At 38.1% G+C, this 27,233-nt stretch overlaps 1 protein-coding gene across 4 annotated transcripts in view; it reads right to left on the bottom strand.

Moving 5' to 3' along the window:
* Positions 1 to 220: 220 nt before the first annotated feature.
* ITGA6 (integrin subunit alpha 6) overlaps positions 221 to 27,233 on the bottom strand; it is a 47,981-nt gene continuing 20,968 nt past the window's right edge. Inside the window, exons 2-27 of one of the 4 annotated variants that reach the window (XM_039387992.1) lie at positions 24,895 to 25,022; positions 24,413 to 24,492; positions 22,361 to 22,616; positions 20,781 to 20,912; positions 19,437 to 19,553; positions 18,226 to 18,436; positions 17,582 to 17,775; positions 17,355 to 17,443; positions 16,476 to 16,603; positions 14,729 to 14,824; positions 14,214 to 14,275; positions 12,797 to 12,954; positions 11,692 to 11,847; positions 10,847 to 10,962; positions 9,759 to 9,948; positions 9,588 to 9,671; positions 9,307 to 9,386; positions 9,074 to 9,151; positions 8,872 to 8,974; positions 7,721 to 7,894; positions 6,567 to 6,665; positions 6,089 to 6,199; positions 5,907 to 6,005; positions 5,453 to 5,578; positions 3,903 to 4,032; positions 221 to 2,281 (exon numbers count right to left, since the gene is read on the bottom strand). In XM_039387992.1, the coding sequence (XP_039243926.1) occupies positions 3,925 to 4,032; positions 5,453 to 5,578; positions 5,907 to 6,005; positions 6,089 to 6,199; positions 6,567 to 6,665; positions 7,721 to 7,894; positions 8,872 to 8,974; positions 9,074 to 9,151; positions 9,307 to 9,386; positions 9,588 to 9,671; positions 9,759 to 9,948; positions 10,847 to 10,962; positions 11,692 to 11,847; positions 12,797 to 12,954; positions 14,214 to 14,275; positions 14,729 to 14,824; positions 16,476 to 16,603; positions 17,355 to 17,443; positions 17,582 to 17,775; positions 18,226 to 18,436; positions 19,437 to 19,553; positions 20,781 to 20,912; positions 22,361 to 22,616; positions 24,413 to 24,492; positions 24,895 to 25,022 (3,175 nt within the window). In that variant the 3' untranslated portion in view covers positions 221 to 2,281; positions 3,903 to 3,924. The remainder of the gene's footprint in view (positions 2,282 to 3,902; positions 4,033 to 5,452; positions 5,579 to 5,906; positions 6,006 to 6,088; positions 6,200 to 6,566; positions 6,666 to 7,720; positions 7,895 to 8,871; positions 8,975 to 9,073; positions 9,152 to 9,306; positions 9,387 to 9,587; positions 9,672 to 9,758; positions 9,949 to 10,846; positions 10,963 to 11,691; positions 11,848 to 12,796; positions 12,955 to 14,213; positions 14,276 to 14,728; positions 14,825 to 16,475; positions 16,604 to 17,354; positions 17,444 to 17,581; positions 17,776 to 18,225; positions 18,437 to 19,436; positions 19,554 to 20,780; positions 20,913 to 22,360; positions 22,617 to 24,412; positions 24,493 to 24,894; positions 25,023 to 27,233) is intronic. The other 3 variants (XM_027733615.2, XM_039387991.1, XM_027733613.2) reach the window with 3 other exon arrangements.

Genomic DNA, 27,233 nt, shown 5'->3' with positions numbered 1-27,233 from the left:
AGCAATGCTGGCAGCCGCAGCAAGTAGCAGAGAGCCTGCGAGCACGAGATTGCGCGTTATCTCCTCCTTGTCTGCCCCTCGGCGTGGGGCCGGAGCAGGAGCTGTGGCAATATCGAGAGTCGGAGAACTTGTTACAGTTTGTGACTTTCAGCATATTCTACTGAATTTAGCTATGGCCACCTCAGTTAAGTATGATAAAATCACTATTGCCAAGACAATGTTTAATTAAAAAAAATTTATTTCACACTTCTATACAAATATCCACAGGTCATTTCTAATCATGGAATGATGTAGCATTGTTAGCCAGTATAATGAAAGTTTGAGATAAAAGTATACCAGTGACATGACTTATTTTTCAAGAACTTTCACTTTAACACTGCTAAGACATTCATGTTCTTAGGCGAGGGCCAGAATCTGCTTTTAGATTCAGGGGTATTTGTTAAGCTTCTTAGCCCCTGATTAGCCTGGCTTCTGATGTTGCTGAGCCTTTCAGCAAATAAGCTAGAATTTTAAAAGCTCAAACACTGGGTAACATCAACATTCATATGCAAATGTTCATAAAATCAGTCATAACATATTGAGATTATTTAGTGTTAAGAAAGATGAGTGTAGTAAATTAATTGTAACTTTTTAGGTGACCACACCTTCGTACTAATGTTCAAAGTTAGTAGTAAAAATAAGACACTTGACAACTGCCCTCCTAGCAGGTTTTTACCCTATGAGGGGAAAAAGTACCAAGAGGTTTTTGCATAGTTCAAATTACGAGCAATTAAATGCATACTTTTTGAGCAGAATTTTGTTTCACATGGAATAAACAGTTTTGAACTAAATCTTTGTTCTTAAATAGTACCAACACTTTAAAACACGGGTAAAAAAGTAAACTCTTTAAATAATTTTATCACTTATGGTACAGTAACTAGATTACTGATAAACAATATCATGGTTCTACTTTATCAACATTCAGGTATTCGAGATGATTCAGTAGTCTCAATGTGCATCAGCTCCAGATCCACACAGTTAAGGTACATGAGGCATCTACAGACTCCTTCAAGTGCTGTATAACAGTTGCAGTAGTCAATGCCTTTTGCCAAACAGGAAGTCCTTATGAAGCTGGAAAGCTGTTTTGAGAGAACTCACTTTCTTACAGCAAGTATAAAACTCTATCTAAACCCCTACTTCTGCTTGGTGTCCAAATCCTTAAATAGTCTGCAATAATATACAAATCATGTTACAAGACCTGATGTTACAACACATAAACTTACAAGTATCAGGAAAAGAAAGGCCCCATACACATTATTAGCATAAATATTTACATTTTTAGAAAGTATTGGCACCTTCAGTTACTTATTAAAATGCAGTGAAAGCCTCAGGTCTCATAATCTTAAGTTCAAAAACACAGTGGATTTGAAAATTCATTTAAGTCTTTGGCCTAACAGTTAGTCAAAGACAATGATTTATAACAAAAATAAATACAAAAATGACTAAAATATATATATACAAAAAGTACATCTAATATTCAAGCCTCTCTTTTTAAAAAAAACCTGTGTATATTTGTTGTGAGCAAGAATCACACAATCTGATCTTAAAAAAAAAAATTTAAAAAATCAAGCAACATGACCCATTGCACATGTAATTTAAGATGATGCTTCTTGTTAAGCCCTAACTACTGCAGCAGGTAAAGGTTATGACTAAAGCAAACTTGCAGGTCTTCAGTTATACTTGAACAAAGTGTGTTAAGGCCACTGTGTGTTTGTAAAGCACTATGTATTGAGGGAACAATGGAGAACCTGTCTTGACGTTAATCGTCCATTCCTTACATACCAGGAAGAAGGTCAGGATCACAGGAAAAGGTCTGCTATAGTGGTTTTGCATATTTTGCAGAAAAGACCCCAAATCAACATAGTATTTTCTGAAGTGTGGGTTAGATTTGAGGGGGGAAAGAGGCAGTCTGAAAATTAAATAATGCAAATAAAGTCTGTTGAAGCAATTTTAACTGTGCAAATAAAAGCCTCAGTATAAGTAGTAACATCTACAATCAAATGGTGAATGTCCGTAGTGTTCATAGGTCTAACTCCATCAGTATTCCATTAATGAAAACCTTAACCTCTGTCTGAACTTTCTGGATGGAGAACATTTTTCCCTAAGAATAACTTTCATTTTCATTCCATTTTGTGAACCACTGTTTTGTCTCATCTTTGATCTGTCGCTCTTCTTTTCGAATTCTTACAGCGTGATAGCTGGGGACACTGTCTTCGTACCTGGAACGCTGGAAGAACCCACACTGGGGTAGAGGAGAAAAAGAACAGTTTAGGTTTAAGTTGCTGCCAAAGTACTACAATCATAGAGGCACTAAATTCTTCCTTTGCACAAATACAAAGGTAAGAAAATTGAAAAGAAAAATATGTAAGCCAAAAATGTAGCATACGTAGCTGTAAAAATGTGAGGCAGCAGGTCTACATTAGTTATTCCAGCAGCACTTGAAGACAAATGGCACAGTCTGGCCATATGGTGGTAATCTAATACCTTAAAAAGATTCCCTCCAGTACAAAGCTGTTCATTCATCTAATGAGAGCATTTACTGCTACACAATGAAGTAGGTACAGTTCAGGAAAGCTGCTTCTCCTGAATCAAAGGTAACTATGTACTTCAGTGTCTTCCTGTATGGTGACATGATTTACCCTTAAAAATCTACAAAAAAACTTCCAGAACCTCCAAGAAAAGTTACACTAGGGCCTTGTTTTTCAAAGCACCATCTCAACTATAGTCATCTGAACTAATTACACATATGCAGTATTAGGAACACAAGTCTTGCTTACTTTGCCATGGGCAATCACTCTAGATGAAATCCTGTACAGTTTATTTGTGCTCTGCAATTTCTTATCCAAAGCCACTGTAAAAACTGATTTTAAATAGAGAGGAACAGATTGAAATTAATTTTCAAAACAAAATGGAGCTATGGCCACCATGTTACCAAGGTCATGACTGGCAGACACTCAGCTGTACGTGCTTACAGATCACTGAGGTAAGATTAGGGTTAAGAGACATTGTGCCATCCAGCTGTCATTAGGTACTGCTGGGGGTAAGAAAAGATTAAAGTGGCAAGGTCTTTTTGTTCATAGTGTTTAGAGTGCTGGGTTTTTGGATTTTGTTTGGTTGGCGGTTTGAGGTTTTTTTAGTATTGGAACTTACATGGAACTGAATTTAAAAAAGGTTATAGTGAGCATAGACCAAATCTTCAGCGATCTCATAGTTAAGATTTCATTAAACACTGTTTTGACATAATTTATTAAGAATTCTTCCCCACCCTCTGATCCCAAGCATCACTTACTGATATAATGTACAAGCATGTGATATCTTAATTTGAATAAAGGTTTCTGGAAGCATAAAGCGTCTAGTACCTTCAGCAAAGTGTGTTCCTAGAAAAGTGTACCTTAGAACTCAAGTAAACCAGATGTTTCCATGCAATAAATTCTCATTATGAAAACCCCTCTCATTACAAGCAACGTGGACCTTTTAGCATGCACTAAAGGTTAGTAAAGCAAGTTTATATATCATCCACGTTTATATATCTTTACATTTTAACTCTACAGTGTTGATTACCGTCTTGCAAGCTTGAAGACTCACTTGTAGTGTTAAAACATAAATTTAAAAAAAGACTAAACCCCATTGCAAAAGAACAATATGTTTTCTAAAGAAATAAACAAGAAGTGTTTTAGACCAAGGTAAACACCCGTGTGTGTTCACATGCACCAAAGGCTGAAAATCTATCAACAGCATGAGCAAGCAAGTACAACAGTTTGAAATCCAAAAGTTAATAGAACATATGCAGAAAAAGCTTCACAGTTAGCCACCACAACCATAGCATGTGCCACAGCTAAAAATTAAAAAATATCATCAGTTACCAATTACAGAAGTAGATCAATACTATGCATCAGAAGTAAGCCTCTCTTTATCAGATGGCTGAGCATGGATCTCAGCCTTGTGATATGTGGCATCGTAATGATCTTTCTTATTTCTCTTGAAGAAACCACACTACAAGGAAGCAAGGTATTTAGTCAATTTTTGTGGACTGGAAGATGTCAAACCTATTAAAACTAACTTTAATTAACTCTGTGAACTGTCTTCCTCTTATCCCTCCACAGGCCAACCAACAACAAAACAAAAAAAATAACAAGAACTCAGCTGCTTCTAGATCTGAGAACTTCTTGGACTAACTTGATCTATAAAGTAACAGAATAACACAAGTTATTAACAGAATAACCTGACAATATTATTTTAGAGGTATTTTGGTAAATTTGTAATAAATTGCTTGGATTTTTTTAAGAAAAGGTACAATAAAGTATGTCCAAGAAGCCTAGAAAGCTGTTTGTGGACCAGTGCACAGGACAGACAAGAACAAAGGGTAGAACAAAACCAATTACTGCTTTGACCTGTTCAACACAAGCTTTTACCTTAAATTAATTATGTATCTGTCTTTGCAGTATAATGTTTGTCCTTCATAATACAGCACAGTGTTTGTCATCAAAAGCAGCATTTTACACTGTGTGTGCGTGTAAAAAATGCTTGTATTTTCATGTGAAGTAAAACACCAGTAGTTATAACCTAACAGCCTACCTAAAGTATTAATTCATCAGGAACATATGCAGGAGCAGCTGGGCATTTATTAGAAAATAAGGAAATCATAACTGTCCTGTGAGAAGTAACCTGCAGCAAATAGTAGTTCCTCAGTAAAGCTAATTGCTGCAATTTTGCCGGAAAAAAGTGACAGGATAGTCTTCTTCACCTCTTCTTCCTTAATAACCTTCTAAAATAATCCCATAACAGCAAATACTAACTGTCTGCCCTGTAAAAACTGAGAATAAAAGCTGTTCTCTTATACTTGGGACTACAAACAGTTGGCATTTTTACAAAGGTCATTAGAAAAATAGGTACTTGTTTTTTTCTTTCTCAAATTGTTAACCTTTTGCTATACATACTTATTTACTCCTCCTAAGATTTTTTAAAAGCCCATACTACAGAAATTCACCAGCACAGTTGGCTGTGTATTATTACTGTACCTTTTGGTTATTTTTATCTACTATCAGTTTAATGGTATTTCTAATGTTATGAGAACATAGCCCTGCTAAAGCATTTGTAAACAGCTCACATGAAGTTTTACACGTAACTGCAGAGGCTCATTAGCTGTATCCAGCTATGGTCTCTGAACATTTGTCTTGAGTTTTGCCCAGAGCTCAAAATACTTCCTTTTGAGGATGTGAAAACAGAAAAATTACATAAGTCTGTCCATATAACCATTTTCCAAATGCTGCAAAATTGAGAAACTAATAATGTATGGTTTGAGCAGTTTTGCCCTATTTTGAGTCCCAAATACTTAATCATTTGCTTAATTAGTTTGCTATCTTGTCAGTTATAGAGCAGGAAATAAAAAATAGCCAGATGAATAAAAACTCACCTTCCACAGCAAGAATACCAAGAGTGCAAGCATCAGTATTCCAGCAAGAATTGCCACCGCAATGATCCACCAAGGTACTCCCGTATAAAGGGCTACTGGTTTTGCAGGAAAGACAGTAACACGCACCTTAAAGGACAGAAAATACATGAAGATGGAAAGAGCATTTCTGAAAATCCACGTGTAATTATAAAGCTACAACGTATACAGTCTTATCTCTAACAAGATGTCTTCTACAAAATGTTTTTGAAGAAGACCACCTACTGGTATCATTTCAATATGGTAGTGAATTTTCCCAACCCAATTAAAAGGTAAAAATGATCAGTAATTCAAAACTCGGTTAAAAAGTTAGACTTTAAGCTAGTTTTGTTTTAAATTTGTTTGTTTCCTGGTCTTTTGAGATAAGCTGGAACCATCACAACCATAATACATGATTAGCACTAAACACTGAACCTACCTGAGCAACTTCGTTTGTGAGTTTAACATTCTTAGCTGCAGCAGGAACACTGATAGAAGCCCTAACAAGAACGTCCAGGTAATTCATTTTGGAGAAGTCCTGTTCCAAAATAAAATATGGGTATCAGGCACAGAACAGGAAAGAACCCTGACCTTTCAAAAATTGCAGGTAAGAAGACTTACCTCTAAGAAAGTGCTGTTCCACAGTCTGGAACGCAGGACAATAGATGCCTTGCTGTCTAAACCCTTCAAGGGACATTTTATGTCCACACACCGTGCATTTACATTGCAGTCCTGCAATTACAAATTTCTACATGTAAATAAGATCACGTTCTCACAGACTGTTTAAATCTCACCCCAAGATTAAAAATTGGATTATATGCATCATACTTACGTGCAAGAACCAGTATCCGTTTGTACTAACAGCAACAGAAAAATACCATGAAGATACTACTACCTGTTTATTTTAATGTAGATAACAATGCAAATATTCTTTCCTAGTTCTCTCTCATCAGTAGATAATCTAAATAGTCAGATTTTAAAAGCATTGGTACTTGGATGTAAGATAAAAACAAGACAGAGATAAATTCTTTCACCCTGACAAACTCAGAAAAGCTCTCTTAAGAGTGCAGGAGGACATATCTGACCCAAGACTACATACCAAGATTTTGTGTTTTCTTTCTGCGAATAAAGGAAATGCTTGGCTGTCCGTGATCTGCTTCTCTGCAACCTCACGCTTCCTTCTTGAGTCATGGGATTCCTAAAAGGGGAAAAAAAAAAAAAAAGTAAAAACTAGTTTATCATAAGAATCTTTTAATTCTGACCCCATACAACCAGTGAAACTAGAGCTCAGTGAGTGTTTTTTTCTTCCAAAATCAGCACAAGTGACATCATTATATATCCCTATTTACCTGCATTTATTGCTAATAGTAGAGTCGGGACAGCTACTAAAATTTGAGATTACCTAAAGAAAGGCCAACTGACTATTTTCTTTAATAAGGCAAGGGGAGGTTTAGATTTATAAAGCCTTCAATGCTATCTCCATTTTTGTTCTAGATAAAGGGTATTAATGGTACTACACTAAAAGAATAAGGTTGCGCTGAGTCCAACAGATGCAGGGTTTTTTGAACTGTATAGTGATTACACTCAGTAAAAATTATATTAATTAATATAGTGATCTGACAAGAATGGATTTATGTACATGCAGTTTTAATGGTGGAAAATAAAACTCCTCCCATATGATCTTAAAATTATATGGAAAAAAAAGAAAAAAGGCTTAGGTTTTAGGAAAAAGATCTTGCTAGATAGGCACAATTCAGGCCTATAAAAAATTGCTTGAGAAATTCTTTTTATTATATTTGTTGTAAATAAGTAAATTTAAGTGCAAGCCCTTTGTCTTTAAAAAAATTACAAAGAATTCTCCCAGGCTGGGGAGATGTTTACAGTTATTTACTGTTTTCTGAGTAAGAACTCAGGTTTTTTTTATTATTGAAGAGATTTCAATAATGCTGATGAAATTGGTTAGAGCAATCAGCAGTTTCATCTGTGTAAGAGCATATGCCAGGAGAGCCCATTGCAAAAACATTCACACCACCACAGCATCTCCCCTCTAGCACATTAGCCTCATTAGCTGTTATGAAGCCTCCTAATAAGCTTAATCTTTGATACATTGTTTATGTATTGTACTTGTGAGCTTCTTTAGATAAAAAAATAAATCCTTCTGGAGCAAGCTCTGATATGCCCTACTATCACATGCTGTGGAGTGCTTTCATGTTGTACCAATTCACAAACAGAAGACAGGGTAACATAACATACCACAACATGCAGACTGTTGATTTCATTCTCAGGTTGACAGGAGACTTTTTCCAAGCCTTTGGAGTCTATTTTCATCAAATAAAGCAGCCATTTGCCATTATTAATTTCCTTAGGCCACTGGATGTCCAGGGAAGCAGTGCCAAATGTTTTCAGTGGTCTGCCCAAGTTAGTTACCTGTTAAAACAAACGTTCTTTAAACTGTGAAATACTTTTTAAAGGGAATTTTTTCTTGAAAACATTATTGACTCAGCCAAGCTTTAAGCATGCAGCTAGCAGGAAATTTAGATCAGATGAAAGGCAGTCAAAGCACTACAAAGACAAAGCATATACTAAAAGCAGCACACTTGGATAGCAAGTAAATACAGGACTTAAAAATGTAAGGATTAAAACTCCCTAACATAAACTTTTAGTTGTTGATTTTTAGAAATCTCTTCTCATGTGAAATGACAACTCCAATTTAGAGTTAACAAATCATGCAGTTACATAACTGAGGCAAACTGCAAGTTATGAGGAACTCTGACACTCAGAGATAACCAGCTCTTGCTCTGATAAGTATGAAAGTTGTTTCCCAACCTCTTTTTTTCTTGCCTAGTGTTACTATTCATGATAGCAAGTTCTAAATCAGACATTCTAACTCCTGCTACTGTAATACATGCATGCAGGTACAGAAGGAAGTAAAGGACTGATGGAGATGGACTTTAATTTTTCTCTTAGTCTTCCTGATTTATATTTGGCAGAAGATGAAACCAGTGGAATAGACCCACACACTCAGAGGGGGTCTTGCAGTGTCTCCATGTGCCAGCTCAGCCCTGCAGGCAGCACGTGCCCATAACTCACTGTCTGTGGGCACCAGCCAATGCCTGGGCAGGCCACAGGCAGGTTCTGCTCTAACTTTTGTTCCCTACCTGCAGGGGGTTTATGCCCTACAACTGAACGTGCATGAACTGCTCCACAAAAAAAAAAAATGTGTACAGACACTCAGGTCACTTCCTCAAAATATGACCATAAAATATCAAAGCCTAAAGAAAGTCAGGAATTTGGTACAAAGAAAGCCAATTCAAATATATCAACTTTTCCAAGTATTCATACACATAAAATGATAAGCTGTGCATTTGATTAAAAGCAGGTGTTGACATTATCTAAATACTCACTCGGAATTCATACTCTATGAGGCTTCCAATATTATCTTCAGATTTCATAGCACTCTCACCAACGATGTTACCTCCAAAATATACCTGAGAAGGCTTAGCAATTCTGTTCAGGTGGGGGTGGAGAAGGAAAACAGTCAGATTTATATGAGTCTGCAGCAGAACTGTCCCCAGACCCCCCATTTGTTATGCTATCAACACTTACCCAGTGAGCGATAAAAGCAATTCAATAACCACTTTAGCACTGGCTGTAATTGGAGTCAAATTAACTTGAGTGCTTGTTCTACAATGAAAAGGAAACAATGGTGTTTATTTTACAAATGTAATGGTTTTCACTTTACTATTAAATTACTTTTGTGAAAGGAACAAATGAATTCAAAATGTTTATGACTGTATATAAAAACATAGCGCATGTGCATGAACACCAAGAAAACTTACGTTTCCAGCTTCAGGTTAATGTCCAAATCTGTTGTATCAACATTAACTTTAGTGGTACTTAAGATCAGATAAAAGGTTACCTAGACAAGAATGAATATAGTGAAATATATAAACATTTTGTAAAATATATTGATATATGCAATATTATAAAAATGCACCATCAAGTTCTGGAGTTAAAAAGACAGGTCCAAATCAGATTTTCAGTTACAACACACAGAAACTTTGGACAATCGCAGTCAGAAATGAGATTTTACAACTTGAGTAAAATAGTTGCAACTTACATTGGAATTTCTCTTAAAAGGATTTCCAAGTTCGCACTCTGCTTGAGAACCATTTTGGTTAGCACCGCACGTTAGCTGTTTTTCCTGATTGAACAGAATACATTTATCAGTATTAAAGTTACCTGAAAATATTTAAAATTTTTTAACATATTTTCTCTTAAAAATACTTACAGGATAACCCCTCATCTCCCTGAATGCAGAGTACGTCAGACTGTCCGGAAAAGTTGCAATTAGTTTAGCTTCATATGCATCTTCACCATCTTCTTGTGGATTTTTTAGATTAGATGGGTTGTTTGTCACTGTTATTTCCAGGGCAATATCTTTCTGATCTTTCAGAACAAGCACTGGCACATTGTTTTCCCTACAGAAACAAGAGTATGCAGGGTTGTGTGCATTAGGAAAACAAATGCATATGAAAGTTTGCTTCTTCTCATGGTTTACTTGAATAGAATTTCCTGTATTAGCAAGAATTACTGGAAGGCTATAAACACATGAACAGTCATAGTTTTTTTCCCCCAGACCAGTATTTCATCTCTGAAAGTGGCCAGCATTAACAGGACAGAACAGACTGATAAATCCCTCAAGTAATCAAGTTTATAGTATTTCTGAACCAGCACTTTCATCTGATTCACCTTCACTAGTGATGAATTTTCTCCAAATCAATCTACTGATCTGCTTTTTTCTTGTAAAGTGCACGATTTTGGCTTCTGTGTCAGGGTGTGGCCCTCACTGCTAAAGGTGACTGACTGTTGACAGTGAGTAAACACACCTCCTTCTGTTTGTTTTACCCCTTTTCTAATTTCACTGGCCTTCCAGGGAGGAGGGATGCAGCGGGGATGTTTGTGACAGTGAAATGGTTACTCTGTTTATTTCTCTGTAACCGCTTGTCTTGGGCTACTAGACTATACTATATTGAGTTGTCATACTCACAATAAAATTTCATCTACAAAACAGCGTCACACAGTAAACTACTGCAAGGTTGGTTTAGAATCTCATTTCTCCAGGTGCCAAATTTTTTTTTCTTTTAGTCCACATCTGCACAGTTGTGGCCACTTTGTATCCATTTGACTCTGTACCACTTTTCTTCTCAAGCTCATCCTCTCTCCCCTCTTTCCTCCTCCTGACAGATCAGTACTATTACACTGGGTTGTGTTTGCCAGACAGAAAACTGCTCTCTCTCTCCCAGAACTCTCTCCTAAAAGTTCTTTTAAGCACTTGTTAATAATTTGAACTTTAGCAATGCATTAATCAAGGCTTACAGCGGTAAAGAAGTGAACCTGTCTTCATTTCCTTCTCTAGTGCAAAACCGGTACTGAAGTTTCAGATTGCTGTGACATTCATTGTCTTCTCCACATCCTTCTTTTAAGAACTCCACCTAAATAAAACCAAAGCAATTTTACTGCCTGACATACGATAGTAGCTTAAAACAAGATTTTTCAAGTGCACTGCATAAAGCATCTACACAGAACTCAGAGACACTTTCCTGGACAGAGGTCAGATTTTCACCTGACTCTTACTTCTTGCCTGTCAAGTTTTTCTTTGTGAGATATACAGCCCTTTATCTTGGTAATTTAGAACTTGAAATGTAACTAAAAAGCAGAGTTGGATAATTCTAAGTGAGAATTCTAATAAGGAAATACATCCCTAAGTCTGATTCTTCAGTGAGCACTGAGGAAATGCAAACTTTTAACTGAGATATTCTCTCCCTTTTACATCACTACTGCAGTCATTGCTCAAAGGCTGTTACAACATCCAGTGGAAGAATTAAACTGTATGTTATTTTGTTATGTGAGACAAGCATTCACAGCAGGAGACAATGGATTTCCATTTTTAATCAAAAGTACATTTCCTCCTAAACTTGCTGAGGAGAGGAAAAAAACCCTAGCAGCTATGCCATCTTCACTTTTGTTGCAAAATAAATGCAGGATCTAGTTCATAACATGTGCTAACAAGTTCAGAACAAAATATAAAATAAGCCAGTAGTTGCAAGTCCAGTGCCACCCCAGTTGTTTCCTTTGGTCATCATTTAGCTTTCTACAGTCTTTAAAATTCAGTTACTTATAGATGTGCAGATTTATATGAATATGTGATATCAAAGGCTTACTTTTGTGGTCTTTGTTTCAGATTCATTTGAATTTAGAATTGGTATAAGATCTGGAAGTGCACTATCTTTTCTTGTGGACGGTGAGCTAGACTCCAGGCCAGCAATTTTAACGCTGACTGATACTGGAATGGGACGTAGCTTATCTTTAATTTTTTCCTGTTAAAATATTAAATAAAATATTAAAATAAATGGCATAGTTAGTATACAATGCAGAGATGAAAAACAACACAAAAACAAGCTTTTTCTAAACAGCATTTTCTAAACACATGCAAGAACACAAAGTGCACAGCCTGTCTTTCTTTTTCCTGGCTTCCCAATCTGATGATTTCTCTCACCATTAAGAATTCTTAGGAACAACAGATGGTAATTCAGGCAGGTAAAATTCACACTCCAGCAGTAAAATAAAATTAGAATAGGTTGGATTGAGCTCTGAGCAACCTGGTCTAATGGAAGGTGTCCCTGTCCATGGCAGGGGGGTTGGAACTGGATGATCTTTAAGGGTCCCTTTCAACCCAAACCATTCTATGATTCTATTGCGTAAATTCAAGCTCTTTAATCTGCTGTGGTCAAAAGAAACCCTGGAGGAGGACTCATTCCTGCTGAGCCACAGAGAAGGAGTTTGTTCAGCTCCTGGAGCAACGCCACCGTTAACGGGCAGTGTAGCAGCCAAGTCAAGAGAGCACACACCAAGCCTTCTTGCCCTGCCCATTCATTCACTCCAAAAACCATGGGTTAAAATTCTTTTCCTAGACAGTCACACCATTAAATTCTGTAACAATTACTTCTGTTGGAAACAGCTCTCCATTTCTGGCATTTAGTTCCTCTCTATTGTTCGAAATCAGTTCAGCTCTATTGACCTCCAGAGCATGCTGCAGTGGCTACAACTTTTATACATACTTTGCAAGAAAAGCAACAGGAGGAAGCAGCATGTGTGCAGGGAATAGTAAAGTACTAAACTATGGGGGGGTTCTATTTTTGAAGCTTTATATTGCATGTGGCTTTTAAATTATATACAAAGATTCCTTCCATGAGGCTGAAAAAGAAAAAAGCACTTTTTTGGTTTAAATGGGTCTAAATGAAAAAGAAATAAAATACTCTTCCTTACCTGTAGTACAAGCTTTGTAGTCACACACTCCCATGAGTTCTGTCCCCTCAGGGTTGTACTTGCAGTAAACTGATCAGACGAGTGGTCACTGAACCGTACCCTGGACGGCAGGCCCAGCTGCCGCCTCTCGTTTTCCACTTCAAACGTATAGTTGATCTCTGTGTGAAAAAATAAAATAAGTCACCACAAAAAAAGAATCATTGCCTTATTAAAATGAACTTTAACTTCTCCAGGTATGATCTTAGAGCATTATTCTGGAAGATTGTTTCAGCCAGTCCTGGGCTTCACAAACTGTTTTCAGTTATTTACAAAACTTTCTATCAGTTTTGTCCCACCACAGTCAAGGGGGTCAGGTACCCCATGCATGACCTGTAGCAAACTTCTAAATCAAATCCTGTTATTCCCAAAGTACACCGTTCCTTTACGGGGGAGCTGTAATTGCTGCTGCAGAGCCAGCAGAGGGCTGAGGTACCACAATGTAAATATCCCAACTTGGCTGTCTGGGATTCCTGTTGTGTCCCAAATGGTACCTGAGAGCCAGCAGGATTCTGAGGTCAGAGTACACTGTTAATTTTAACACTGAAAACACAAGTGTAACTAGAGCTTTCTAGCTGTGTGCCAAGGCATGTTTTGATAGACCTGAACTCGGTGCGTGTTTTAATCATTCTCTTTACTAAGCCAATTCAATGTTGCACGGATGGGAACAGCACTGAGTGTGCCAGGCCACTCACAGATGGACACAGGGAGCAGCCTCTGAGAGCTGGTAGCACTTGACCTGTTGATGGACCAGGACCTCATTCAGGCACATCCTTCAGATTTTACAAGTAATGGAGAAACTCAACACAGGAGGAAAATGAGCTTTGGGCTTAAAATTCTTCTAATTTCCTCTCAAAATCCTACATGGTTCTCCAAGAGGTAGTAACAGCACCATTGTAACAAGTGCTTTACATTTTTTACTATAATTGTGGCACAGTCTTCCAGTCTTCTATTAACGTAAATTTTTTTATTTCAGTTACTGATCTCCACAAAACCATTTTCATGAATACAGGACACAGTTTTATAGGGTAACCCTACAATAAGAAATAATGCTTACTAACAATATATAAAATGGGCTTTTTAAACTATTGTCTAAAGCAGCAGTAACCTAGAGAGGCAAAATGGTCTGGGTCTGTATGGCAGCCATTTACTCACTAGCAGTTAGAAAGTTTCTGTCATCCACAGAACAGCTTAACACACCAGCATGACCAACTACAGATAGTGCAACATCTGACCTTAGTAATGAGTCACATTTTAAATTTGACAGTCCCCATCTGAGTCGCTACAATTTGAGTACTACTGTTCCATGATAAGCTCTAAAGAAAAAAAGAAAACAAATCATGTGACAAACAAATCAAAAATCTTTATCTTCAAAACTTACTTATTCTTGGATTTAAATCTCTGGGGTTTGCAGTATATTTAAAACATGCTTTCACATCCATCCTGTAAAAAGTATGGAGAAACTCATATTAACTTTACTAAGGCATGGTCCAACAGACTGAAAAGTTTTAATAGTGCATTCACTGATCTTATCAGTCTTATGACTGGTATTTGCTGCTTACTAGACTGGATTACAAAGCAAGAAAAAATGGTTAATAAGCAATTAGAAAAATTTTCTGGCATTTGCTCTTATGTCTCTACTCAAGAGAAAGCTGTTCAAGCCCAGATATTTGTGTTAAAAGTAATTTTCAAAAGCAGACATTATGAACAGAACATATTCCACACCTTGTCTTTAGCACAATAGTTGTAAGAAATTCAGGAAGTCAAAATGCAGATACATTTGCTTAACCTGCACAATTGTCATACCTCTTCACTTTAACATTGCCACTGAATGAATTTTGGCTACAGAAAACTCAATACACCAAGGCTTCTGATAGAATATTTTTTTTTATTTACCATATCTCACTGTGGTCCTCAGGATTCTTTTTCTTTAGATCAATTCTGTCAGGCTGTACTGTAATGTTTCTTCTAATGCTAATCACAGGCCGAGATCTTCATTTGAGGGAAAATGGGGAATGAAAAGAAAGCATAAAAAAAAGAAGTTTCTGTTAAGATTAATGAAATAATTCATGTGAATCCCAGATGCCCTCCACACCTGCACTGATTTGCAACAGACACCCCAAGAAAAAGATTTTGGCTTTGATACTGATTAGAAACAAAAGAAAACTATTTAAGCAAAGCAAGTAACAAAGAACAACTACCATTGTACTGAATGCCTGACAGGGAAGCAGCCTACCTAATGTGGTGATGTTGTGGTTGTCATTTTATACACTTATGAAAAACAGAAATTTCAGTGGTGGTTTCTACCCCAACAGTAATTCAGCCACTGTGAACAACTGTAGGTACTAAAGTTCATTCAGATTAATGTTCACAACAGCTTTAATGTGGAGCCTGGGTGGCTGTGGGAAATGTTTTCATTGCCTAATTCCTCTGCATGGAGGCTGTTACCATAATTCAGCCTCACAACTTTCCTTTTCGGAAGGGACAAGAGAAGACATTTCACATGACCAAATGAATGATCTGATCCTGTTCTCATCAAAGCACCTAGGGCCTGTTTAAAGTAGGCAGTTAGCCACCTCCTCCATTTAACTGGGCTACCCCTTTCACTGTTTGTCACCTTAGAGGCTTTTATTCTCACCTTGGTAAAAGTTTCTATCCTGCCCTTATCAGCAAAAGATTAAAGCTCCTTTTGAGTAAGCAGAACACTTAATAATCTAATCAACTCCTCTTCCACCTACTCTGTTCATGTGAGTTGCTTTTCCTGGGTGCTGTTCCAGTATATTCAAGAACATTACAATTATGTACACAGATATTATACATTTTAGAGATGGGATTTTCTGCCTGAAAAGTTGTTTTCATTCCCAAAATCCAGATAACCAGTTCTGAAGTTTCTGCTCCTCCTCCATTGGGACCTGACAGCAACCACCTGAACTTGATGCAGCATTCTGATAATGAGACAGAGAGTCCTCTTCCTGCCCATTACTAGTGATTCAGCTTAACAGTATGTTAAACTGGAAAAAAGCAGAGGTCTGCAAAAGACTGACTTCATCCCTAATTTAGGCATGTGCTACAGAAATCCCAAAGGATCTTATCTGCAGGGCTTCCTCACTGCTGTTTCATGGACCCCAGTATAACCTCCACAAGGCTTCAGCCTCACTGGTTTGGATCCTTGGCTATGGAAGTGGGTGTTGGTTCTGTTTTGCTTTGTTCCATCTTCAGTAAAGCACAGTTAGATTATATAACAGCAGCAAACAAAAGCGCTAGCAAACATATCTGTTAACTTCTCCTTAAGGAAAAGGAATTACTTCTCACCCTTAAATTCCATTAAAGGACAGGCATGCAAGCTACCATGGGGCAAAGCTAAGGTACAGGTATACTGCACACACCAGCATTTCACAGGAACTGTCCACATTCACCCTCTTACCCTGAACTGATTGCAAGGCAGTTTCTCAAGGAAAAGAGAGGGATAAAATAATAAACCAATTTATGGAATTTCTGCCTCCCCCTCGACCCTGAATTTCTACCTTCTAGTAAGAAAAATACACTCCAGGCCCAACAGCTTGTTGTTACTACTAAGCAAATTGTTTTTAAAAAACTAAAATCAAAACCTCGGTGTAATTAGTTAAGGTTCTGTATATAATACCTGTACACATTTACAGAATCTGAAAGGGAACCAACAGCAATATCAGGGTAGGAATTTTTATCCAGGTCCATGTTTCCAGCAATAGAGTAACCAAAGAAATTGGTGTTTGTTTTTTCACCATCAAGAATCTAAAGAGCAAACAGATTGAGGAAATTCAGACATTTAAAAGTTATAAAAGTGAAATAACTGAATATAACTGTCTTATGGCCAGAAAAAAAAGAAAGGGAAGAGAAACAATGAAATAGAACCTGTGAAATAGGATCTCTGTGTTCAGTTCGGGTAAATGACACTGAAGTGCCAAGATGATTTGCTTTTCTTCCAAGAAGTTACTTTATAGCAGTGAGTACCAGAACTTACTCGTATGCATAGAGATGTTGCTTAGTTTATCTTTACTTACAGTATTTGTGCACTATAGGCACTTGAAACTGAAAAAGTATTCTAGAAAGTATTCTAGCAGTATTCTAGGGAGTACAATCAAGTTCCATTCTCACCTTGCAAACTGGACACAGTGGTCCTGAAAACTAAAAAGGCATGAACATTTTTTATTTAAGAAGAAAGTGTCGTAGTAAAAGAGAAACCCAAGAAACTAATTATTTTCAAATCACCAGATTTACCTTTAAAAATCCAAAACTATACATCTACATGCCTTTTTCCTTCTCTACATACTATTAGTGCTAAAGGACGGCCCCGGAAATAAAAATATGTATTAATATCAAGAATTCCTAATCCTGGTCAGCAGTGCAATCTTTGAAGGGTCTTGTGACTTTGCTGCATATCCACCACCCCACTAATAGTAATGGAAAGGGAGAAGATGGATAGCCCAATCATTTCTTTAATTTTGTTCAAGACTACTACTTATATTAAAGGTTATTTCATTACCTGTGCTGGTTTTGTATTTATTCCATTCTTGGATCCATGATAAATGTATACTTTGCCAAAACCATCATAAGGAGCCCCGACTGCGATATCTGTTGAAAGTAAGTTGCAACATCTAAAATCATTCTTGCTCTTTCTGCCGTGTGCAATCACAGTAAGGGTAAGATGTTTCAAGTCTGGCATCAGCAAAACGGTCACGTACGTTTTTGTTGTCAATGTCTTGCACTTACCTGGATACCCATCCTGATTAACATCCCCAACGTTTTCAACTGCAAGCCCAAACATGGAGTCGGCGGTTCCGTTCAAGCGAACAGGTTTCACTCCCTCCCACTTGCCTTGGCGGTTGATGTAGACATACACAGCACCACCGATGTCTCCGCTTCTGTCGAAGTACTGCGGGGCTCCCACAACAATGTCTTGCCATCTTAGAATTAAAAGAAAAAAAAAAAAAAAAGCAGTGCTTTTGCAGAAGAACTGTGAAAAGTAACTGGTCAGATTGTGGGCTAAAGATCAGCTGCCCAAAGAGCTGCTGAACAAAGACCAAAACATGCATTAAACTGGTTGAGCAACAGCCCCAGTTGACACCACAAGCTGGTTCATTCCTTTGGTGGCATACAAGGATCTTCTATCTAGGGTCTTCTTTGCGTATAAGACTGGTTCCTTCTTTCATTGTTTACACTAATTGTTTAAATAAAACTCTTTTCTATAATTAGAAACATAGACTGTGTCCTGACTGGTTCTTCAAGATGCTTGCCATTTCCTCCAGCAAAACGTGGAAGGTGGCATTCCTTATACTTACAATGTGAAAACCAAAGCAGAAATAAGCAAGATTGTTATCCTTTGTACAGGCAGCAGGAGTTAACCACAGCCATACCCATCCCTGTTGAGGTCCACAACAGCAACATCATAGCCAAAAGAAGAGGCCAGCCCTTCTCCTTCAAACATGTGCTCCAGTGAAAGTGCTCTCTGATTTTTCTCTTTTTTCAGTAAAACAACTGCTCCGCTGTGGTTGGCTCTTGGGGCACCAGACACAAAAGTCATCTCATCTTGGGAGACAATTCCTTTACCAGAGTCCAAAGAGAAACCTTTACCAAAGAAAGAAATAAAATATAAACAAACTAAATAACAGCTTGCATTTTAATACAAAAAATAAAGATTTCCCCTGCTATATTAAAGTGGTACATGGAATACAAGTTTTATCTAAAATACAGTAAGATATGGGATATGGCTGGGAATTCTCCATTTCTATTTGGACTTGTGGATGCAAGTTTATAAACTGACACTCCTCCACACGTTACATTCAAGTATTTCTCCCACAAAATGTATAATTGCATTGCTCACTTGGATCTGTTTTTCATGGACACCAAATACAAGATCATTTTTAAACATACCAGCTTAGAAATGACACCACCTTACCACTTGAATATAGCTCAAGTATTTCACCTCTGGCAAAATTATAAGTACAAGTCAATATCATTCTGTTGCAAACATGCAAAATGTATTGCACAAGCAAAGTATTCCACATGAATGATGTATACAGTATTTGAGAATCAGCTTACACAGTAATGGTGAAATGGGCAATATTAATTTAGTGCAGCCCTAAAGGACATGTTGAAATTAATTTAGTCTTACCTATTCTTTATAAAAATCAATACATTTTAGAATATGAAAAACCAAGTTAAATGACTATACTGCATATAGCAACATATCCAACAAAGGCCAAAGTTGAAAACTGCACATGTTGCAAGGTAGGATGATACCAGCCAGCAGATGGGAGTCTCCCTTCTGAAACACTTCACCACTACTATGAGAACTCTCAATTACAGCAATTCACAATGAGACAGTTCCAGAAAAACTGAGGGGGTCCCAGCTGGGGGAGGGATGAGAGGGTCTGGAGAAATGCATGACAGATCAGTATTTCTCTGAAGCCTGGTTACTTTGCCATCTCCTCTTCATCTGAATCCCTAGTTTTACATGCTTTGCTTACAATGTATTTGAGATGAGAGGGGATAGAGGGGAGAGGATCGTGTCAAAGGTCTGGAGATTGTATCTGACCAGATGCTGCCACTTGATGTGGTCACAAACCTAAGTAGCTATTCATCATTACATCCACTGATTTGTCCACCTGTGTGCTGGGAGGCAATGTTTTGTACACAAACTGATCTGGATGGGTATCAGATACCGCTGTCAAAAATAGAAGACCTGTAAACACGAGTGAAAGATTGAAGAGAAAAAAACAGCAGTTAAGCAAAACACCTCTAACCATGTTCACTTACTGTCTGAACAGAGGGAACAGAAATGCCAGTGAAGAGCTGGCTTGCCTGGAAGTGGTTTTGATTATGACAAATCAAAGGCAGCATTTACATTTAGGAGATAAATGTATTTGTTATGAAACTGCAAAAAGTCAGAATTGACTGTTTGCAGCAAAAGGCACCTACCTCCACAGCACTTCTCACCTTACCAATTCTTATTTCACCAGAAGATGCTATCAGCTTGTCTAACTTAAGCTCTTAGGATGGGGGTTTTTAATTGCTATTCTTTACACCCAATAATTACTCCTGATATTTAACAGAAGTTTATACTCTATTTCTACTAACAGATGTGTAGTTCTAAGTTTGCTCTCTTCTTGACTTGCTTTTACTTTTTAGATTAGCAATGCCCTTCCCATCTGTTCAGCTTTCCACCACTCACACAGAAATTCCAGTCTCAAGTTACCAAAACTGTATTTGCTGCATACGCCAAAAGCAGTGGATCAACACACAGAAATCTGCACCAGTGCAGAAAGATTCTTTACACTGAAAGCCTTTTCAAAATTGCAGCATAGCCTTTTCTTTGCACCAATGTATCTCACTGGTGTACAGAAAGATCCAGTGGCCTAAAGACATATTTCTGCTTTCATAAGTGCACAAAAGACAAGACACCTCCTGCAACACACACACAAAATATAAACACTACTTATATGACGATATTTTAAAGGTCTGTAAGAAGGCCACTGGAGTTTTAAAAACTTGAAGAACAAAAGAATTGCACTCGTCTACAAGGAGAGAAAATCTGCAGTCTTAACAATTACATCCAGAAACTCAAATTTTGATAAGCCTTCTGACAGCACATAGCAGAGACCCTGTGACTAAGGACTACAGATCTACACACTGCACTGAACCATCACAGTGATTATAATCACTCCCTGAGATTCTGTAGGTCCTCATCACAGCTCTTGAATCTCACATTACAATGGTAGCTCTTCCAGGTACCTCAGCAGTATCATTTTACACTTAAAACTGGCCCATAAATGTGAATTATCCAAAATGGTGAACATGTTACAGGGCCACAATGAAAGATCTTCTGCTCCCATTTCGTATCATCATACCAGACTGGGATCATAAATGTTTAAGAGGCCTAAAGAGATTTACCATATGTATTTAATCCTACCTAAGTAACTGTTAGCTGGAACAGGAACTAGATTCTTATCTTGGCGGCTCTCATCACCAACTTCATAAGGCCCATCATCAAAGATACCCAGATCATAAAATGTCTGATTCTTTTGCTCTGCACGAACCACCCCTGAAAAAATGAAATGATAAAATAAAAGCAAATGAATGGTGAGAAAAATAACAGATAAATGGTTCCCAACTTATATCAATTATGTTGAATGAGATAGTGAGTGCTGTTAAAATGGGACAAACACAGAATAGTGCACTGAGAGAACAGCATTCTCTCTCTGTTCTATCTGTGTGGCAGAAGCTCATGCTGCTCTACAGAGGCCATACAATGATCTGGAAAACATGGGATACTAAGAAAATTCTCAAACACACATGAAACCAATCTGGTCAGAAACTACCCTCATCATTTCTTAGCCTCATAAAGCTTCCCTTAAAAGGGAGATAAGTACACAGGAATTTAAAAAAAAATAAAACTACTGTTCAGCTATGACAAACACCAGTGGTATATTTAGAAACAGTATTTAAGGGGAAAGAGCTATTGTTCAATAAAATGTGTGCTTCCCTTTTATCAACAGGCGTATTTAATGTTTTGGCAAGCACAAACATGTTTTTCCATTATACAGAAGAGTAGTCTTAGGACTGTCCTAGCACTTCTCTGCAATTGAAGTAAAATGGTGTCTGAACTCAATATACTGTTTCAGCTTGGTCAGATTTTGTTGACAGACAAGTGGAAGATTAAGTTTTCACTAAAGTACACCTTGTGCCAGAGCTTAACTCAACGATTTTGCATGGTTCAGGTGGCAGGCACAGGTGTGCGAGGTGGAAAAACATAGTGGTTGGAGGATCAGATGTTCTCAAGAGGGAAGAATTCACAGCTGTTGGTGTAATGAAGTGTGATGGGAAAAATCACTTCAAGAGACTGAGCTGGCCATTTAGATGCTTCTCAACACAAACTAACAGAGAATATCTTATGGTTTTTTCCCCTCAGTTTTGGAATATCTCCTGGATGATACACAGTACTTGGTTCTTAGACAGATTATCCATGAAATTTTACATGGATATGCATGGATTTAGGTATGAATATATGTCGAATTGCTCTGTTCAGTTATCTTCCTGCAACTCTCCAGTATTTAATTTGGAAAGTACTACTGTTCACAGACTTCACAAAGAATAAAGTGGAGAACACTGCAGGATAAAGATTTCAGTGTAGCTATCTAACATTTGCTCAAACGCAGAAAAAGGCTGGTCAAATAATCTTTAAAAATTTGTCAAAGTAAGCCCTCAATCTCACCATAAGATTAGACTTACAAGGGAAAAAATTGGTGTACAAATGTGCAAAGTTCCATTATCTATTCATATACTTCAAGGATATTTAAAGAAACTGCAGTAAATAATTTTGATACAGAGGCATAGCGTTTTGTGAAAAGAGGGTTAAATCATTACATCCCTATTATCCCCTCCCCCATCCCAAAAAAAACAAAAAAAAAAAATGTAAAACTTTGGATGCAACCCTTGAGAGCAGCCTCAGAGGAAATGGGAAGGGTAGGCAGGAAGGAAGCCAAGTCATACCTTTCCAATTGTAAGTGCCTGGGGCACCAAACACAATATAATGATAGTCTCTAGTAAAAGTAGCAGCAACACCTTGCTGACAGGAACCAAACTTCTCATGGCCTCTTAAACGACCGTCACAAAAACTCCAAACTCCATTATCCATATCATCCTTAATAGTGAGGTCCTGGCTCAGCACATAGCACCTTCCAATGATATCCCGGGTTTCCTGCACTGTGTTTACATATTGCCTTTTCTCATAGCGATGTGCACAGGTCTGCAAGACAGAAGAAATAATAGGTGATGTTTTCTGTATGTTGTATGCAAGTCATCCAAGAAGGCTGGTCTCCTTCAGCAATCCTTCATGCCGACAATGCTGTAAGGCACCTTGTAGACGTGTCTCTGTTGCAATGCAGAGTCCAATGTTTCCTGGGGGCAACGTACGGGAAAGGCTGGGCAGCTACAAAGTCAAAGCAGCCAGCTTCATGGTCAAGGAAGGCCACATGGTTAAATCCCTAAAGCCATTCCTGATACCTAAACCCTCTCAAGAAGTGAGGAGAGAACCACTCTCTCTCACACAAAGAAAGAAGTGTCTGTGTTTCCCAACATCTCTCAGAGTTAAATGACTTACACGCTTGTTCGGGACATGAGAAGCTGGTTCAACTACCATCTACCTGAGACCATTCAGAACTCTCCCCTTCCAGAAAAGTGCCACTAAGCAGAGGCTGAAAGCTTTACCAATGAAGGGAAGGGAAGCTGTTCCTACTTCCTATGTTGGATGTTCCACTTATAGGGTAACTGTCACTGGGACAGAGCTGCAGCACTAAGCACATCCCGTTCCTTATCCTTTTAGACTGTTCCCCCGGGAACAGAATTCTAATCAAATACTTAACACAAAGGATGAATAACCACTGGGTTAAGCAGTGTAATTGCCAAACCACTATAAAAAAAAAATGTGAACAATCAAAGCCCTTTGCCAGCAGTATTCCTTGCAGAGCCAGATGTAGCAGGTGTGTGAAGAGCACAAGCAAGTCAGGTTTCTCAGCTGACAAACCTTTTCTATGGTTCCTATCAAGGCCTAAATATTAGGCAAACACCCAGCTGCTCCACACTTAGAGCACTGCAGTACTGTCCTGCTGCACAGTGACCTGCAGGTTGCCCACATCTCATCTAATAAGTGCATTTCCCATTTACCATTCACAAAGAAAAGTTCCTTCTCAGAAAAGACAAGACAGCATTAGTTGATGAACAATCAGTTAATGAACAGGACTGCTTACATCTGCTTTTCTCCCCCTTGGGTTCTGAGACAGACAGAACCTAGTTATTACTGCTTCTATATCCTTAAATACCCTTAAATAACCAGATTCACATGCTGAAGTCACCTGCTTCCAGTTTTGGACCCAGTGACATTAACCTGCAAAAATATAATTAGATGGGGAAGCTTCACTGCAGACCTATTTTATGATGTAGCTGGTATCCTGCAGCACCATGAGAGGTTTATTTAACTGAGAAAGACTTTAAAAAATAACATTCTCTGATAATTCCCAAAAGCTTTTTCTCTGTGTTTAGCATAAAATAAAGAGTATCTCTGTACTGTATAAAATAAAGAATAGTTGGTTGTCTTACTGCAGTGTAATGACCACATTAATTCACAGATGCAACTCAGACAAAGTCCCTGATGAAAGGTAAAGTGAGCCTGATCATCCTGGAAAACAAACTGATGACAACCTGCTACTTTTATGACCTACACTACTCTTCCCTATTTCTGCGATATTTAAAAGAAACAACGTGTATATGACAAAAAATAACTGGCACCCTTGAAAACTGTCCATCCTAGATTGTTACGAAGGTTATAAAAAGAGGCTAAATCTCTTTATAAGAGAGGCTAATTTAAAGCTCTTACAATCTCAAGTGCCTTACTTTGCTAAGGAGACATTTCTGTCTTTACCTACAAGGAATCACAGGAATAAACTTAGGCAAGTTACCTTTCAGCAAGCTGCATAGAAACACAGACCACTTAGAACATTTACTGTAGACCTCAAATGTTTTTATAAGTTAGTCCTTTACACTTACCACCACATTTCCTCCTGGCCCCTGACTTTGGACAGTTACACCCATCCACTGGTCCTCTTTACTCTCCATCTTCGGGTCAGCTGCAGAGTATCATAAAACAACTTAAAATATTAAGAGTTAACTGCATTTTCTTTTTACTTTTCTTTTTCTCTGAAGTCTGTCAGGAGAAGCACTTCACACAGAACACCAGACAGTCTGCAGATGGCACTGTCTGTACATTTTATCACTAACAATATCCATTTTAATAAACACTTCTAGCCTACTACTTCATGTTACATCAATTTACAAAAGAGTAAGAATCTACCAATATTTAAGCATCTCATACTATCTTAGCAATTAAGCTACAACTTATTCTGATGCAAAAAGGAGTTACGTATAAATTCCCAGAAGCAACTGTCTGATACACTGCCTCTGGAAAGGACATTAAACAAGAAAAATCAGACAACTCTTTAAATTAAAAACAAAAGCACTGAAAAACTTACTCTCCTCATCAAATTTGATACGTATGCAATTTTTATTTGGAAATGCAATGTCACAGCTGTACAGTCCTCCTGTTCTGTTGGCTTGTTGGGCTGGAAAGGCCTTTTCCCGAGGAGCTCCAACCAGCAATCTGCAGGGAAAGCAAAATAATTTAAAGAGATCTGTAGAAGGAATATTAGAGAAGAGGAAGGCAACAGAATCAGAAAGTGTTTTCATCACGTTGCTAGAGGTTTGACGTGCAAACACTTGAAGATGGATGAAAAGCTACATCACAGCACTGCTTTTTAAAAAAAAAAATAGGGTGGGGAAAGCTGTATAGCAGTAACAGTTCTGCAATGATTGGCCCTGAAAAGCAGTACCTGTATTGTTATTCCTGCTATTATTGTTGCAGTATTCACTGACAGTGGCTGATAAAAGTAAAGTAGGTGTCTGGCAATTTTGCAAACACCATATTTCTATCAGGGAGTCAAGTGGGGTATTTTTTTTGCCTTACTAGGAATTGTTGATAAGGGTGGGAAAAGTATTGTTTCTAAAATGACCAGAAACCCCCCAAACAGTAAATACAAGTGGTTTTCAAGATGTCTTCTAGTTTTACACCAGTCCTGCACCACTGTTTGCCTGAATTTAAAGGCATCTTGGTATCTCTGATCAAAGCAAGATCCCTTCTGGCCCAAGCAAATACCTACTGAACTGTTCCAGGCTCTGTGCAAACATGCATTCCCCCTCTCCTCTCTCCTTTGACAGATACTCCACTTTGAAGCTGAAATTTTTTCTCCAACAAATCTCTCATCAAGAACAGGCCCACAAAGGACTTATTTCTCCTACAAAAAGCCTACTCTAACAATCCTTCCTTAGACACTGTTCTGGTAAACAAATGTGAAAAGTTCTTATTTTAAAAACTGAGTAAAGCGAATTTTTTTCTGTATCAACTGTACACCATGAGTATTATCACAAAACCACCAGTAGACATATATACTTGCAAAATAAGGGGTGTCAAAAAAATTCTTATATTGTCTTCTTCTTTGAAATGTCACACACAGAGAAAGCACAGCTGCCTCTCAGGCAGCTAGTTAGCTTCAGCAACCGGTATGCAATAGTTTGTGGAAGAAACATCATGCTCAGCTGAAAGACCAAGGACAAGATAATGGTATGTGGATGGTGCAACACTGCCGGTGCGATGGATGGATGGATGGATGGATGCTGAACCAGACTATGTGCTTCCTGACCCTCGTACAAAAAACATTTGAGAAGATATCCCTGACATTAGTGTCCAGGAGGGCAAAGCTGGCATTTCCAATGCCTGATTACCCTTTCTGTAAAGAATTTCTTCCTAATATCTAACCTAAACCTCCCCTGGCAAAGCTGAAGACCATGCCCTCTTGTCTTACTGATAGTTGTCTGGGAGAAGAGACTGACACCCATCCGGCTACAACCTCCTTTCAGGGAGTTGTAGGGAGTGATGAGGTCTCCCCTGAGCCTCCTCCAGGCTGAACAACCCCAGCTCCCTCAGCCTCTCCTCACAGGACTTGTGCTCAAGTCCCTTCACCAGCCTCATTGCTCTTCTCTGGACCTGCTCCAGCACCTCAATGTCCTTCCTGAACTGAGGGGCCCAGAACTGGACACAGCACTCCAGGTGTGGCCTCACCAGTGCTGAGTACAGGGCAAAAATCACTTTCCTGGTCCTGCTGGCCTGTTCCTGATCCAGGCCAGGATGCCATTGGCCTTCCTGGCCACCTGGGCACACTGCTGGCTCATGTTCAGCTTCCTGTCAATCCAAACTCCCAGGTCCCTCTCTGTCTGGCTGCTCTCCAGTCACTCTGCCCCTAGTCTGTAGCGCTGCATGGAGATCAATTACATTCAATACATAATTTTTGTTATTAGGAAAATATTTATTTAATGTCCCTAAAGTAAACCTGAAACTGATGTTTTAAAACACAAAATTATATCTGTAAAATGTTTGTGAAACAACCAAATTTTCATCACTTTTACAGAAATAAATTCTCCCACAATCCGTAATTTGTCCTCCTCAAGAAGGTAAACCCCTGAATGCTGAAACTTTCAGGTAAAATATTTGCTTTTGATCCATACACATATAAAAGCAGGGCACACAGTGTAGGTGGGTTTTGGTTTAAAGTGTTTCCTGCTTTTCCCCCTAGATACGTCTGCCAACTTTTTCAAGCATTTTTTCAGAAATGTAGCAGTCATCACAAGAGTTTGCAATCTAAACAACCCTGCTTTTAGAAAGGCCATTAATAACTTCATTTTCCCGTTTTGGCAACAGTGCATTTAACTGTCATCTCTTGGAGTAATTCTTTTTGCAAAGCATCTGTTTCTGAGCTAT

Source organism: Pipra filicauda, unplaced genomic scaffold, assembly GCF_003945595.2.
Source record: "Pipra filicauda isolate LSUMZ 115617 unplaced genomic scaffold, ASM394559v2 scaffold5_size6683894_pilon, whole genome shotgun sequence".
NCBI classification, from domain to species: domain Eukaryota; kingdom Metazoa; phylum Chordata; class Aves; order Passeriformes; family Pipridae; genus Pipra; species Pipra filicauda.
Note: the sequence above shows the minus strand (reverse complement) of the source record. Positions and strands in the feature narration are given on the sequence as shown.